The sequence below is a fragment of the Eumetopias jubatus genome, unplaced genomic scaffold (assembly GCF_037043125.1).
Source record: "Eumetopias jubatus isolate StellerSeaLion01/CBP00866 unplaced genomic scaffold, mEumJub1_p1.0 scaffold_23, whole genome shotgun sequence".
Classification (NCBI taxonomy): Eukaryota; Metazoa; Chordata; class Mammalia; order Carnivora; family Otariidae; genus Eumetopias; species Eumetopias jubatus.
In genome coordinates, this window is record NW_028274829.1 from 1144926 (window position 1) to 1159716 (window position 14791).

A 14791-nucleotide genomic window follows, 5' to 3' on the forward strand; every position below is an offset into this window, starting at 1 on the left:
GATGATTAAAACCTAATAGAAATATTAAGTTAGAAAAAGGCATCTGTAACATCTACTCTAGTATCCCTTAAAAAGAGGAGCCTAGATTTTTAAAAATTACCAAGAACTAAATTTAAAATATTCATATTCAATAGTCATACCTCCATGATACACTTTGGGCATCTCCAGACCCCTCTAGGGATTTCAAGAAGGGGTGGTATTAGGCAGAAGATGTGGTAATTGTCATCGCAGCCAACACACAGAAGTAGTTTATCATCTTCATCCCCTCGGGAGCATATTCGACAAACATATGAGTCAATCTACCAGGAAAAATAAAAATATAAGTGCCTACTCCATGATACCTTATCCCAGGTTTCCAAACCACTTATTTTGAACAGCTACCACCAAACAAGTACTACATAATGTTGTACTCCTGAGTTCACTATATGGGGAAAAATATGATAGGATATAAACAATTATGAAATAATATAACACATCAAGAAATAAACCATGTTTAAGGTGCTTACAGAACAACAAACTAGATTTTTTATAGCAGATTTAATGGTACAAACCTAAATCATGAAGCTATAAACTGGCATGGATCATTCAAAAAACTACATATGGTTAATAATAAAATATGCTCTTATGACTCACTGATATGAAGAATTCTTAATCTGAGGAAACAAACTGAGGGTTGCTGGAGTGGTGGGGGGTGGGAGGGATGGGGTGGCTGGGTGATAGACATTGGGGAGGGTATATGCTATGGTGAGCGCTGTGAATTGTGCAAGACTGATGAATCACGGATCTGTACTTCTGAAACAAATAATGCAAGATATGTTAAGAAAAAAAAAAGAAGAAGAAGATAGCAGGAGGGGAAGAATGAAGGGGAGTAAGTCGGAGGGGGAGACGAACCATGAGAGACGATGGACTCTGAAAAACAAACTGAGGGTTCTAGAGGGGAGGGGGTGGGGGGATGGGTTAGCCTGGTGATGGGTAGTAAAGAGGGCACGTTCTGCGTGGAGCACTGGGTGTTATGCACAAACAATGAATCATGGAACACTACATCAAAAACTAATAATGTAATGCATGGTGATTAACATAATAAAAAAATTTAAAGAAAAAAAATAATAAAATATGCTCAGTGCAAGCTGACCATAATAACCCCAACTGACCAAATATCCAGTAACACCTGTTATTCTGTTATAAAGTTTCATAGGCATCCATTCTCACTCTAAATCGTGTCTTTGATTTTCATAATGAATTGGTCACCAAAGTGGTATGCCTTAAGAACAAAATACTAGGGGGCAAAGCCAAACAACTTGGATACTTAGATCACTGAGATAACCTAGTATTACCAGATAAAAAACAAAACATATCAATACATTTTTACCAGGATGAATATTAGAAAAAGCACCTGAAGTGAGAATAGGCTATACCAGAAGAATTGAAAACTAAAATGATCACTAAAAAGAGAAAAGAGGTGACTCACAGAGTAGGACAAAATGTATAATGTCTGTATAAAGCTAGACAGATACATACATACACCTTTTATATCAATATAGGAGACACAAAAATACATAAATGTACAAATACATATACATATGTATATGTATTTACACACACATATGTACATTAGCTTACTTACACATGTATGTGTGGCAATAACCTTTAGTCACAGAAATTTCAATCCTTTCACATATGCAATACAAATGCCTATATATCTTTCCTACTGGCATGTATTTTAACATTACTATTATTCAATTTATCCTGAAAACTGCAAACTATCAAAATTTCCATGAACAGTAAGAGAGACTAAAAAAATCATAGCTGTTATTTTTAAGAAGCGTACTTAATAAAACCCAATACGAGAACTTACACAATATAAGTACTCTAAAGTGGATCAATAAACAAGGCAACACAAGATTATATAGTGATACTAGTTATTTAAAGTACAAATATAAGCAAAGCTATTTTTATATATTAAAAAAAATTTTTTTTAAAAAAAGAACATTTTTCTGTATGCATGCTATAAAAACAAAAAAAGGCAATAGAACTAGATAACCAACTAGATCTAGGGGTAACAGAAAAATCCTAAAAGACTCCCAGACTTCACATTTGGATGACAAGATCTTGCTACAGTCCACAACATAAGAAACACAACGTCAACTGGGAGGTAATGATAATATAGATAATCCCTCACTAATTAGAAAGACATGATTAAGAGAAATACAGGAGCTGAAGTTCAAAATAGAAGTCTATTCAAAGATAAAATTTCTAAGGGCGCCTGGGTAACTCAGTCAGTTACACGTCTGAATTGGGCTCAGGTCATGATCCCAGGGTCCTGGAATCGAGCCCTGCATCGGGCTCCCTGCTCAGCGGGAAGCCTGCTTCTCCCTCTCGCACGCCCCTGCTTGTGTTCCCTCTCTCACTGTCTTTCTGTCAAATAAATAAATAAAATCTTAAAAAAAAAAAATAGGAGACACAAATTTTCCTCCTAACTATAATACCATGAATATGTTTCTTCTCCTTCCTAACCATCTGTCTCTTATATATGAAGGGCCCAGAAATAAATGGAAGGGAGGAGAATGTAAGGTGGGATAACGTAACTTCAGTTTCCACCTAGTTCTTATAATTCAAAAAGAGTGTTAGAAAATCATAGGTTAAGTCCTTGCATGGAGCACTGGGTTTTATACGCAAACAATGTATCATGGAACACTACATCAAAAACTAATGATGTATGGTGATTAACATAACATAATAAAAAAAAATCATAGGTTAAGTCCTTACAAACTGGGCACTACTGTGATTCCTCCTCAGTTGCATGGTCATCTTAGTGCAGGGCTCTACACTGTGATTCAAGTCCTCTCTGGGCAATGGGGACATCACTCTCCCATCCTCTCTTGGTTCCTCCTTCATCAGAACAGTGCGGGGGCATACAACACCTTCTTTATCTAGGGCAGTTAGAAACAAATCTGAAAACAAACAAATCTGTTCTCCCATCAAAGTCAACAAACCCACTCTCCCACTTGTACTTTAATGCACACATTGCCTCTTGATCCTATTAAGCTCACCTTTCTTCCGTAAAGTCTTATCCTTGGCCATGAGCCCCAAGCCCATCATCTTGGGACCAGCCCCATAGATCTGCAGCTTCTTCAGCTCTGGATTCTTCTCAATGTCTTCCTCTGTAGGTTCTGGCTATTAAAACAAGGTTCAAAGAAGGAAATGAGTTACACACACACACACATATATATATATATATATATATATACACACACACACATATATATGTATGTATATACACATATATCAACTGCTTCCACTTATTTTTAACTATTTATTAATGATGTATTTTTACCTGTAAGTAAGATATGGCCAGATAGGAGTTAATGAAAGAGAAATCTGAGTGGTAACTACCTTTCTCAAATGTTTTCAAGCTACGAACAAACTAATTAAATAGTTCTGTGTTTGCAAGATAGTATCATAAAATATATAGCTTATACTAAAGAATTCAATAAATATAAAGAAGTCTCTATAGTTCAGTTGAAGATGCAAATGAGAAGTTAGGAGGATTCCTACACATTGGGCATCTCTAGACCCCTCTAGGGATTTCAAGAAGAGGTGGTATTTGGCAGGTATTAGGTGGTATTCAGCACATCTTTTTACTGGATACCATGAGGTATGTTTTATCTGTGTTTGTCCATTTTTTTCTATTTTTAAATTAAAGCCCTACTGTAGTTCTTTTTATTTAAAGTTTAAGGTTTTGGAGATTTTATTCTATACCTATATACAAATACACATAAAAACTTATTTTCTGATTTTGACCTATTCCCAAAGTAACTTATGCAGGAAATTATATTGTACAACAATATCCATGATAAATACAGGATCAACTCAGGACAGAATGATGGTAGTAAAAATAATCTCTCAATGATCAGACACAGATCAAGAGAAACAAAGTCTGGAGCTCAAAATAGAGGTTTCTTCAAGGATAAAGTTTCTGGAACCATCAATACATATGTCTGTCCTATAATTTCTTATTGTATTATAATGCTATTCCACAAGTAACTTAAGCTTTTCTTATTATATATTACTAGCACTATTTCTATTTTTTGGTATTATAAACAATGATGTAATTAATTGTACTAATCACATTTTAATTTTCTGTATTTTATATTTTGACATCTTCTGGGAGATCTTGCTGGCCTAGGAAACTTGCTCCTGTAAGGGTTAGCTAATTCTTAAAGGCAGTAAATTCGTAGTTGAGTCCTTCTTTCACATACAAACCAAGCAATAGAACATCCCGACTCCCAACCACCTCCTTATCTAACCTTCAAACACTAAGACATTATTTCCCCTTCCCTAAATCAACCTATGGCCAGGTTGAAAACAACTTCAGAGAAAGTCCCTATGCTCCAAAACCTGGTGGAATTATTCATACTATTCAATCATAAGATATTTATCCTACCCTGCCTTACCTTTCCCAAGGAAACGCCAATAAATGCTGTGGCCTATGCCTTCCCCTTGCTTTCTGATCCTTACTAAGATTAATGCTTCCTCTTGTGGCCCAGTATGATGTGCTATCACTATCACTCTTGTTTCTAGGGGAACTGTAACTTTAAAACTTTTCTTTTAGTGGCACTGAACTCTCCAGGTTGTCATTCAGTCACTTTTATACATTAAGACCTGGACATAAATTATTAATACCATGTATTTGTTGTATACTGTTGTGAAAGATTTATTAATAGAACTTAAAACAGGAGGGCATGCACCTTTGAAATTTTAATAACTTAAAATTTTAACTTCAGTACAATCTTTTACTACCAACAGTGTACAAAGATGCCTGGCTCCTCATTCTTTACACATTATGATTTTACCAATCAGATATATAAAAAGAAACACATCATTATTTTTATAATTTCAATTTGTAAGTGAGACTAAACACTTCTGAGTTATCATTCAGTATGGTGTAATACAAGACAAAACTTGAAAACAGGTTGTGAAAGATGATTCTATTAGCATAGTAGGCATAAAATCCTAAGTGCCATTATTTTACAATTTTACATATATATTCATTATACTACATACATTATACTAAACACCGTATCTTAAAATATAGTTTCCTAACAAAGTACCTTTTAAAAGAGCTAATGCTTGCTTTCAAATATGAAATAACACGTATTATTCTTAATCTTTCAGACATCTTACTATCCATTCTTGTACTACATATACCTATGTCCAAATTGGAAAAAAAAGACATTAGTCCTAATTTGTCACTGCATTTACTTCTTTTCTGCTTTATGCAGAACTTACTTATAATTTTTTCCCTCTTAATATTCTAGAAGTACAATCTCTTTGTTTTGGTAACCATACAGTTTTTAAGAATTTTTAAGATCTTTCCAGCAAAGTGAACAATCTCATTCTCAAGAAAGTAAGTGTCTAAAGATTTCTTGTTTTTTGTGGCGCCTGAGTGGCTCAGTCAGTTAAGCGTCTGCCGTTGGCTCAGATCATGGTTCCAGGGTCCTGGGATTGAGCCCCCACACTGGGCTCCCTGCTCACTGGGAAGCCTGCTTTTCCCTCTCCCACTTCCCCTGCTTCTGTTCCTGCTCTCACTACCTCTGTCAAAAAAAAAAAAAAAAAAAGATACCTTGATTTGGAAAAATTTTTGTACCCTTAGCTGATAATTACTACTTTTCAACAAATTTTACTGATTCCCAAGTTATTAGAAGCTCACTTTTATTCAGATAATCATATACCACCTTGTTTGAAGAACTAAAGTACTAATGCAGAATCTATCTGAGTTGCATTAATCTGAGCTAGATTACCATTTGTCCTGTCTTCCTTCTACATCCAAATATTAAAATATTTTAAAATTTAATATTAGGATTACTCACAAAATAGCTAAGAACAGTGTTATCCTAATTTATTTTAGAAATAGAAATATCCAAAATTTAATGAGAACATACGTGGACACACAAAACAGGTGTTTTTGTTGGTTTTTTTTAAAGATTTTATTTATTTATTTGAGACAGAGTATGAGCAGTGGAATCGGTAGAGGGAGAAGCAGGCTCCCCACTAAGCGGGGAGCCCAATGCAGGACTCAATCCCAGGATCCTGAGATCATGACCTGAGTTGAAGGCAGACTCTTAACCAACCAAGCTACCCAGGTGCCCCCACAAAACAGTTATAGCAAGATGAGAAATTTTAAGTCTGTTTTGTTTGTATTTTTAATTTTCTGATATTACATTGTATGACATGTGAAAAGCCCTGCCTGTTGGGGAGAGACTGCTCCTGTGAGGCTAGCGAATTCTTTCAGATACCAAAGGATCCAGCAAAGAGCTTGCATTTCATACACAAACCAACCAATCTAGAGCCATACTTCCTGTTAGGCTTCAGCACAACAGGAGGGATTATTCCTCTGCCTTAATCATCCCAGGGCATAAGTGAAATAAGGGTGCTCCGATAGGTTAGAGCCCACTGCAACTGTTCAAACCAGCCAATCCTAGAACTATGCCTGTGCTCTGCCTTGCCTTTCCCTGGGAAACCCCAATAAGGCCATCACCTAGGCTTTCCCCTTGCCCCTGCCTGTTCTACAACCTGACCCATCCTTTTGCTTTGCCCTGGGGTACTGTGTGGCAAGTGTCCTGAGTATAAATGTTTTCCCGAGCTTCCCTTGTGGCTGACTCTGTCTCATAAAAGAATACAGAACAAAAAGTAACAATTAAAAAATAAACAACAATACAGAGTCTGTATAAACTAACCCAAGATTTAAAAAGTAACCCCTAAAACTGTATTAAAAAGATGGGCACCTGGGTGGTTCAGCTGGTTAGGTGTCTGACTCTTGGTTTCAGCTGAAGTCCATGATCTCAAGGATGCTGAGACTGAGACCCCTGTCAGGCCCTGTGCTCAGCACAGAGTGAGCCTGAGATTCTGTCTCTGCCCCTCCCCTGCTCATGTTGTCTCTCTCAAAGAAATAAATAAAATCTTTAAAAAAAAACTGTATCAAAAGAACATGTTTGGGCGCCTGGGTGGCTCAGTTGGTTGAGCGACTGCCTTCGGCTCAGGTCATGATCCTGGAGTCCCGGGATCGAGTCCCACATCAGGCTCCCTGCTCAGCAGGGAGTCTGCTTCTCCCTCTGACCCTCTTCCCTCTTGTGCTATCTCATTCTCTCTCTCAAATAAATAAATAAAATCTATAAAAAAAAAAAAAGAACATGTTTGTTTTTAAAACGTGTAAAAACAAAACTACCAAAACAAAAATATTTCAAATATTACCCACAAAAATAAAATAACTCATTTCATTTTCAATTAAATGCCTATTCAACCAACTATACATTAAAAATAAAAGAATGTCTGGGGCGCCTGGGCAGCTCAGTTGTTAAGGGCCTGCCTTCGGCTCAGGTCATGATCCCAGGGTCCTGGGATCGAGCCCCACATCGGGCTCCCTGCTCCGCAGGAAGCCTGCTTCTCCCTCTCTCACTCCCCCTGCTTGTGTTCCCTCTCTCACTGTGTCTCTCTCTGTCAAATAAATAAATAAAACTTAAAAAATAAAATTAATAAAATAAATAAATAAATGAAAGAATGTTTTATATATATGAACTGAACAAAAACTTTGAAGTTTATGGGAAAAAAAACAGGCACTCACATCAGGCTGTAGTCTTTTTGCCCGCCGACTATAACTACTGAACTTGGAAGGCTGCACAGACTGTCTTAAGGGAATGCTGTGGGGTTTGTATTCCTTGTCTTTTTCCTCATTGTCAAATGGGTGAGTGTTACACTGCTGGGAACACGAGAAAACATAAGATCAGGAACTCAGTCACATTCATAATCAGCAAATAATTAAGTGATTCCTTTATCTTAAATCTCCAGCAATGAAAGCTGTACTTCCTTCTTAATAAATTACACAACTCTATCCTTTATACTTTCTGTGATAACAGAAGAATGAAAATTCTTCTACACCTTTGAAACCAGACTACCAGGTTTGAACCCAGGCTTCTATTCTTCCCGTGTGCCTTGTGCTATCTGTTCCAATTTCTTTGTCTGAAAAATGGATAATATAAATATCAAATCCAACAGAATTATGTAGATTAAATAGCCATTTATAAATATTCATATATACACACAATTTTACAATATGCTTTGAAAATAATAAAACCTAAAAACATTTGATACCCAGCCAAATCAGTTCCCACTCCTTCTTGAGTTAAACCCAATACCAAAATTTTATCCTTAAACTAACTCTCTTTATCTGAACTACCCTTAGGAAGGTTAGTAATTTCATAAGATGATTATCTTTATCACGGAGGATGGCCTAAAATAAGAACTGCTTTCTCTAACTTATACTTTGATATGCTCTCCATAAAAATATCCTTGTAACCCCCTAGAGAGGAAGACTGAAGAAAAATATCCTCCAATTCTCATGTAGCTGCTCTAGCAGATATGAAATTTCTTCAAAATATACTTCATACTTCTTCACAAACTGAAAAATATTTTCCAGAGCCAATTCCCAAAATTTCTATCAATGTGCTTAAGATACTAAACCTTGACTATTCAGGAGAAAGCTCAACCCATAAAAAGGAAGACAAAAGTAGAAAACAAAATCATATTAGGCCCCAAATCAGCTAAGAGCCCTCACCACAAGGTTGGCTCCAGACTGAAACATTTCATAGGGATAAATGATTCGCTCATAATGAGATCGTAGCAGGGAACCAATATTTTTGCCTGGTGGGTAGTTGAGTCGTTGGGCAACTCGGGCCCAACGACGGTCCTTGCAGATAGCTTCATAGCCACCTTCTTCCATCACAATCTACAAAGATAAGAAAGGTATAAATTAACTGTGTGCAAACTGAGAGACCTAAAAAACAGCAGTGATGGTTTAATATGAGTACCGTGCACTGCCCCCCAACGTCAGTTGTTCCAAGACAAAACGATTTGTGAAGAAATGCTGGCAGGCTCTCTGTTGTCTGCTTTCCTGCCTAGAGACACAAAGTTCAACCACAGGGTCTCCTAGCCAAAGGTTTTTACTTACTTTCCTCTTTAAAGCAAAAGTACTCTTACCTTACTAAGGCTGTAGAGATCCAATATCCTCCGTTCCACATTGGGAATTTTTAATGAAGAACCTTGGATTTCCCAGAATTTTGCAATCTGGTCCAAATAGTTCAGTTTTACTCTGGTCTGAGCCTGGGAAAGAGAGAGTCCTATGAGATTGGCTTACTCCTTAACCTGACTTTGGTCCAATGTGACTTCAATAAAGTATTGTTTTGTACAATCTACAGTGCCCTACTAGGCTAGAACCTAGATTTCATTGGCGATCTTACCACTAGTGTCTAACAAAGGCTCAACTCAGCTGATTCTTCAATCTGAAAAGAAAGCTCCAACAGTGATGCCTCAAAGTCAAAATCTTTCATCCCTAAATCTAAAGCATTATCCTTGCAGGGCACCTGGGTGGCTCAGTCGTTAACCATCTGCCTTCGGCTCAGGTCATGATCCCAGCATCCTGGGATTGAGCCCCACATCAGGCTCACTGCTCCGTGGGAAGCGTGCTTCTCCCTCTCCCACTCTCCCTGCTTGTGTTCCCTCTCTCGCGCTCTCTCTCTGTCAAATAAATAAAAATATTTATAAATAAATAAATAAATAAAGCATTATCTTTGGACTTAGTAAGGGCTAAGCAAGACCATTTAGACTTTATCTATTATCTTCCTTAAGACAGCATTCTGTAGCCCATACACCCGGAAAGAAAATATTTTTCTATGCTATGTCAAAAATTTCTACATGACACAGTTTCTGAATTATCCTTCTCTTATCCTAAGTCATTTTGGAGTTTCTAACCAGTAACCGTGGTTAAAACTCATAACAGCAAAAGAAAATGCCAAATGATTCATACGCTTTCCACATTTAATACTACTAAGCTGAATATGCAGGCTGTTGATTGCTTTATAAAATAAGATTTGTCTTTCCTTACTCTGACCCATATCAAAATACAATCCTTTCTTATTCAAGAAGAACTAATGTACAACCACCAGTCTTAAGTGGGAAATTTAGCTGACCATGTATCTGCCCTGAACTTTGCTCTTATGAAAGAAATCAGGGAAACTCCAAAATGATAAAACATGTGGGCATGGGTAGGAAAAATCTATCTTTTTGATATCTCTAATTTTAGCCCATTCTATGGCAGAAAAATATGTCATTCATTCCTGAAAAAAAACCCTTCTTCGTGTGCTGTCATTTTGCAGAAGACTTTCTTGAAGATCAATATTCTGGGAAAAAATGGAACTGGGGTTAGAATCAAAATATACATGCTTTAAAAACTTATATATTTAACTACATTGTTATATAACTACGAGCAAAGCAAGATCACAGCTCAAATTCTAGCATAATGGGATGACTTTTCATTTTACCTCCAGTTCATTTAGTCTCTGAATGCGAGGTGTGAATCTGAAGTTGTCAACTTCTACTGCAAAGGGAGGTTGCCAGTCCTAAAAGAAAATAAAAGAACTTATTATGGCACAGCAAAAGATGTAGATGGTGAGAACTAGAACCATTTGTCTCCAATTTAATATTCCTCCCTCTTAAGACTTCTGGTTCCTATTTTTTGCTCCTAAAGGTTCAGATGGTTCCCTCTTTAATATCACATAAGAACAACAACAAAAAAATCCAAAAAAACCCCACCAAAAAATAAAAACCCTTTGAAACTCCTTGGTATGTATCCTCCCAAAAAATCCCATAAAAAACAAAATTCCAAATCCTCAGATAGGGCCTAAAAGATCAATTTGAAAATATGAAGCACACCGCAATGCAGACTCACTCATTTGGGTTCTTATTAATGTGAAGAAAATTCGTAAGATGTAGGAGAAGTGATTCTGAAAGTTGTACCATTATTTATTCCCGCTGATAACAGTGTTTTAAGAACAGAAGTATAATTAGTAGTAGTGAGAAAAGTATATACATTCAAACAGAAGGAAATGTAATCCTATTAAGCATCTGACAAATGAGCAAAAGAGTGTGCAGTAAGAGGACATACGCTGAATTTTCACTTTAGTTGTTTAAAGTGATAGCGTAGACACTTTTAAGTCTGCATTAATTTAGAGAAACCTAACAGTTTCAATTAGCAGTTCTGAGTAAACCTAATCCAGAGGAGAGGCTTGTCTGTGAAACATTAAATTAAATGGTAGGAAGATTCCCACATCCGTTCCCATTTTTACCTGAGTTTTTTACAGCATTAGATCAGGCCCAGTGATCAGTAAAACTATATATATATATATATATATATATATATATATGCTTCAGTTACATATCAAGCTCTTGGGTACATTAAAACTTTTTTTAATGTAAATATAAAAGACATTAGTATATTAGGGAGGCGTGTATTGTGGTACAGCATACAATCAACTTCAAATTCGATCTTTTCATTTCTAAAATACATCTTTACAACTGCACGAGGTCCGACGATTGGAAACTAGCTCTCTGATGCCAATGCATTATGGTTATTTACAAAAGGAGAAATTATACGTACATACAACATTTAACTAAGAGCAAGAACTACCGAGTTTAGGCCTTGTTTACTAGTACAGTGCCCAAACGCTCGGAGATAACGCAACCCCGTTTCCAAATTTTGCTTGTGAACCTTACCACGGGTGGGCGGATCTTGCAAATACCCGACTTCTCTGCAATGGGCCTGATTTTCGCGATGTAGCCAAGCGGGTCTCGAAATTCGGCCCACGTAGGTTCGAACACTGGGCACTCTGGCGGCGGCAGGAAGTCATCGGACCCCGGCTCCATGTCGTCCTCAGATGCTAATTTGTAAAATGATTTCCTCTTTCTTCAGTGGCATATCAATCCTTTGTCGCCAAAATGTGGGCCCCAGAGGGCCTATATTTTCTTTTAACTCCTACAGTTATTTTAATTCATGCAATTGCTCAGGGCTCTCAGTTCTATAACCACCATCTTGACCATTCAGCTTTTCCGGTTGCTTTACACTTCGTGTCGCTCCGCGGATTGATTCTTCAGGCACTAAAGCATCTTCAAAACGGAGATGTTCTATGTGGGCTAGTAAAAGCTAAACACACAGAAGTGAGTCCACTAAAACAAAACAAGCGCCACAAACCAAGCATTCGAGTAACCTTAAATAGTTCTTCCACGGAACAGAAAAGCACAATTACAAATAAAACCGCCGGATCTTTTTTTAAGGGACAACGGCGCATGTTACGCGTGCGCAGTAGACGGAAGGTTTTTTTTTTTTTTAAAGATTTTATTCATTTATTTGAGAGAGAATGAGAGAGAGAGCACATGAGAAGGGGGAGGGTCAGAGGGAGAAGTAGACTCCAGTAGTGTGACTGAGTGGTCGTTTTCTTTTTTTCACGCAGAAAATTCCCCATTTGCGGGGACTGGAAGCCCAGTTGCCCCGGTTCCTTTACCCTTACAATCCACGACGACATGAGCACCCATTCCAAAGTCCTTGAAACACTTGAAACTTACTGGCTTTTCAGTTACCCACCTGCCTTTATGATAAGGGGGTACCAGTTACAAAACTTTTGCAATCCTACAAGTATCTGTAGAATACAAATTGTTTCTATTCCTGTACGCTATTTCACTTATAACGCAGCTGGCATGCATACATTTTCTTATTGCCTTTGAACAAACTCCATATTGCATTTCTTTACACGTAAACAAAGGGGGAGGGGCACTAAACGCTTTTATAAAAATGATTGCCAAATAGATGCATCCCCTAAAAATTAGAAACACAATTAAATAAAAACTGAGTGCATTATTACAAAGACCTAGTCAAATAATGACATAGGCCCTTTACTGCAATTCCTAACTATCCATACAATCAAAACAACCAGACTGGGAAAATGCGCACTCTAATTTCAATATAAGAAATAAAAAAACCTATTTGCCTTCTGGAAGAAGTGGACTTCTTGAACAAACATGGACATTACGCAGTTAGTAAACAAAATGTAAAATACTAAAGTATCAAATAAAAATAAAATACCCACTCCTATATCTCAAACGAATACCATATACCTAAGAAAGAGTAAACTGTTCTGATCACAACCCCCAGGAAAGTCTAATTTGGAAGGACTATGCAAACTATAGCTTGTCCCTTGTTAATTTCTACAGTGGTCTCTCAAGGGATGGAATCACTGTCCTTGCTATTTCTCAAATTACAATTAGTTATGAGGTGTTATTTGAAAACAAGCTGTTACAGTTAGCTGTCTACAAATTTTTTTACCAATGTTTTTACTTTTATGTTAATAAGAGAAATTTGCTATAATTTGTTGTCCTCCAATTAGCTTAGAATCAGTTTTACACTGTGAAACCCATTTTGCATATCTTATACTATGTGTTTGAAGGATTGCAAAATAAGGAAGTGCCCATTTATTCCCTTAAAAGTTACTCTTGGGTGCCTGGGTGGCTCAACCAGTTGAGCATCTGCTTCAGCTCAGGTCATGATCCCACGGTCTTGGGATGGAGACCTGCATCCAGCTCTATGCTCAGACGGGAGTCTGCTTCTCCCTCTCCCTCTGCCTCTGTTCTCTCTCTCTCTCAAATAAATAGGTAAAATCTATAAGTAAGTAAGTAAATAAATAAATAAATAATAAATAAATAATAAAATTACTCTAAAAAATTAACTGTTATGCCCCATTTTGACAGTGGAGGAGTAACCTTTGCTTTTAGGTTTCTTGATGTGATTGGAATACTGTTTCAGTAATACTACTCTTGATATTTCTTTTTTCCAAAAGTTTATCCAGTTGGCCTAGGTTATCAGCATTATTAATTTATTACATTAAATATATTATGTTTAAATGTTTATTTTATCTTTTCCATTTTGTTTTCAGCTTCTAGCATTTTCATTTACATTTTTCTCTTATATTTCATAAAATCAGATTTGCCATAGATTACCCTATACTGTTAATCTTTCAAATGCTTAAATGTACTTCCCCCCATAATCCTAGAATCACTTTTTATTAAATAGGTTTATTGAGATAGAATTCACAGAGCACAACATTTTCTATCTTAAAGTATACAATTCAGTGGTTTTTAGTTTATTTACAGAGTTATGTGACTCTGACCACTGTCAAATTCCAGAACATTTCATTACCTCAGGGAGAAGCCCCATACACATTAGCAGTCATATTCCACCCCCTCACAAGCACTAATCAATTTTCTGTTGTTATAGATTTGAATATTGAATATTTCCTAAAAATGGAATCATGAAGTATGTGCCTGGATTCTTCCTTTGTGTCTGGCTTCCTTACTTTCGCATAATGCTTCAAGATTCACCCATGTTGTAACATTTTTCAAAATTCCACAAGATAGACTATTTTAAGCATTTGTAAGTGTACATTTCATTTTAGGTGTGCAAATCAGAATATTATATTTAACAGCTGAAAAATATCCATTGTATAAAGATACCACATTTTGTTTATTCTTCAGTTGGTGAACATTTGAGTTGTTTCTACTTTTAACCATTATGAGTAATGTTACTGTCAACATTTGTGTACAGGTTTTTTGCATGTGTATGTTTTTCTTTTAAATATACACAGGCAAATATGATTGCTGGATTATCTGGTAATTCTATGTTTAAACTTCTCACGAACTGCCAGACTATTCTCCAAATTATCTCTATGACCTTGGGCGCCTGGGTGGCTCAGATGGTTAAGTGTCTGCCTCCAGCTCAGGTCATGATCCCAGGGTCCTGGGATCGAGTCCTGCATCGGGCTCCCTGCTCCTTGGGAGCCTGCTTCTCCCTCTGCCTCTCTCTCTCTGTCTCTCATGAATAAATAAATTTTAAAAAGTTTAAAAAAAACAAACA

At 36.7% G+C, this 14791-nt stretch overlaps 1 protein-coding gene across 6 annotated transcripts in view; it reads right to left on the reverse strand.

Annotated features, from left to right (window-relative positions):
* The window catches only part of LOC148162066 (lysine-specific demethylase 5D), a 36120-nt gene extending 23984 nt beyond the window's left edge, over positions 1 to 12136 (reverse strand). For 2 of the 6 annotated variants that reach the window (XM_088020359.1, XM_088020358.1), the window contains exons 1-8: positions 11605 to 12136; positions 10374 to 10451; positions 9034 to 9156; positions 8612 to 8782; positions 7622 to 7756; positions 3051 to 3174; positions 2767 to 2930; positions 141 to 299 (exon numbers count right to left, since the gene is read on the reverse strand). In XM_088020359.1, the coding sequence (XP_087876485.1) occupies positions 141 to 299; positions 2767 to 2930; positions 3051 to 3174; positions 7622 to 7756; positions 8612 to 8782; positions 9034 to 9156; positions 10374 to 10451; positions 11605 to 11754 (1104 nt within the window). In that variant the 5' untranslated portion in view covers positions 11755 to 12136. Of the gene's footprint in view, positions 1 to 140; positions 300 to 2766; positions 2952 to 3050; positions 3175 to 7621; positions 7757 to 8611; positions 8783 to 9033; positions 9157 to 10373; positions 10452 to 11604 lie in introns of all 6 variants that reach the window. The other 4 variants (XM_088020356.1, XM_088020355.1, XM_088020360.1 and 1 more) reach the window with 3 other exon arrangements.
* Between the last annotated feature and the right edge of the window lie 2655 nt (positions 12137 to 14791).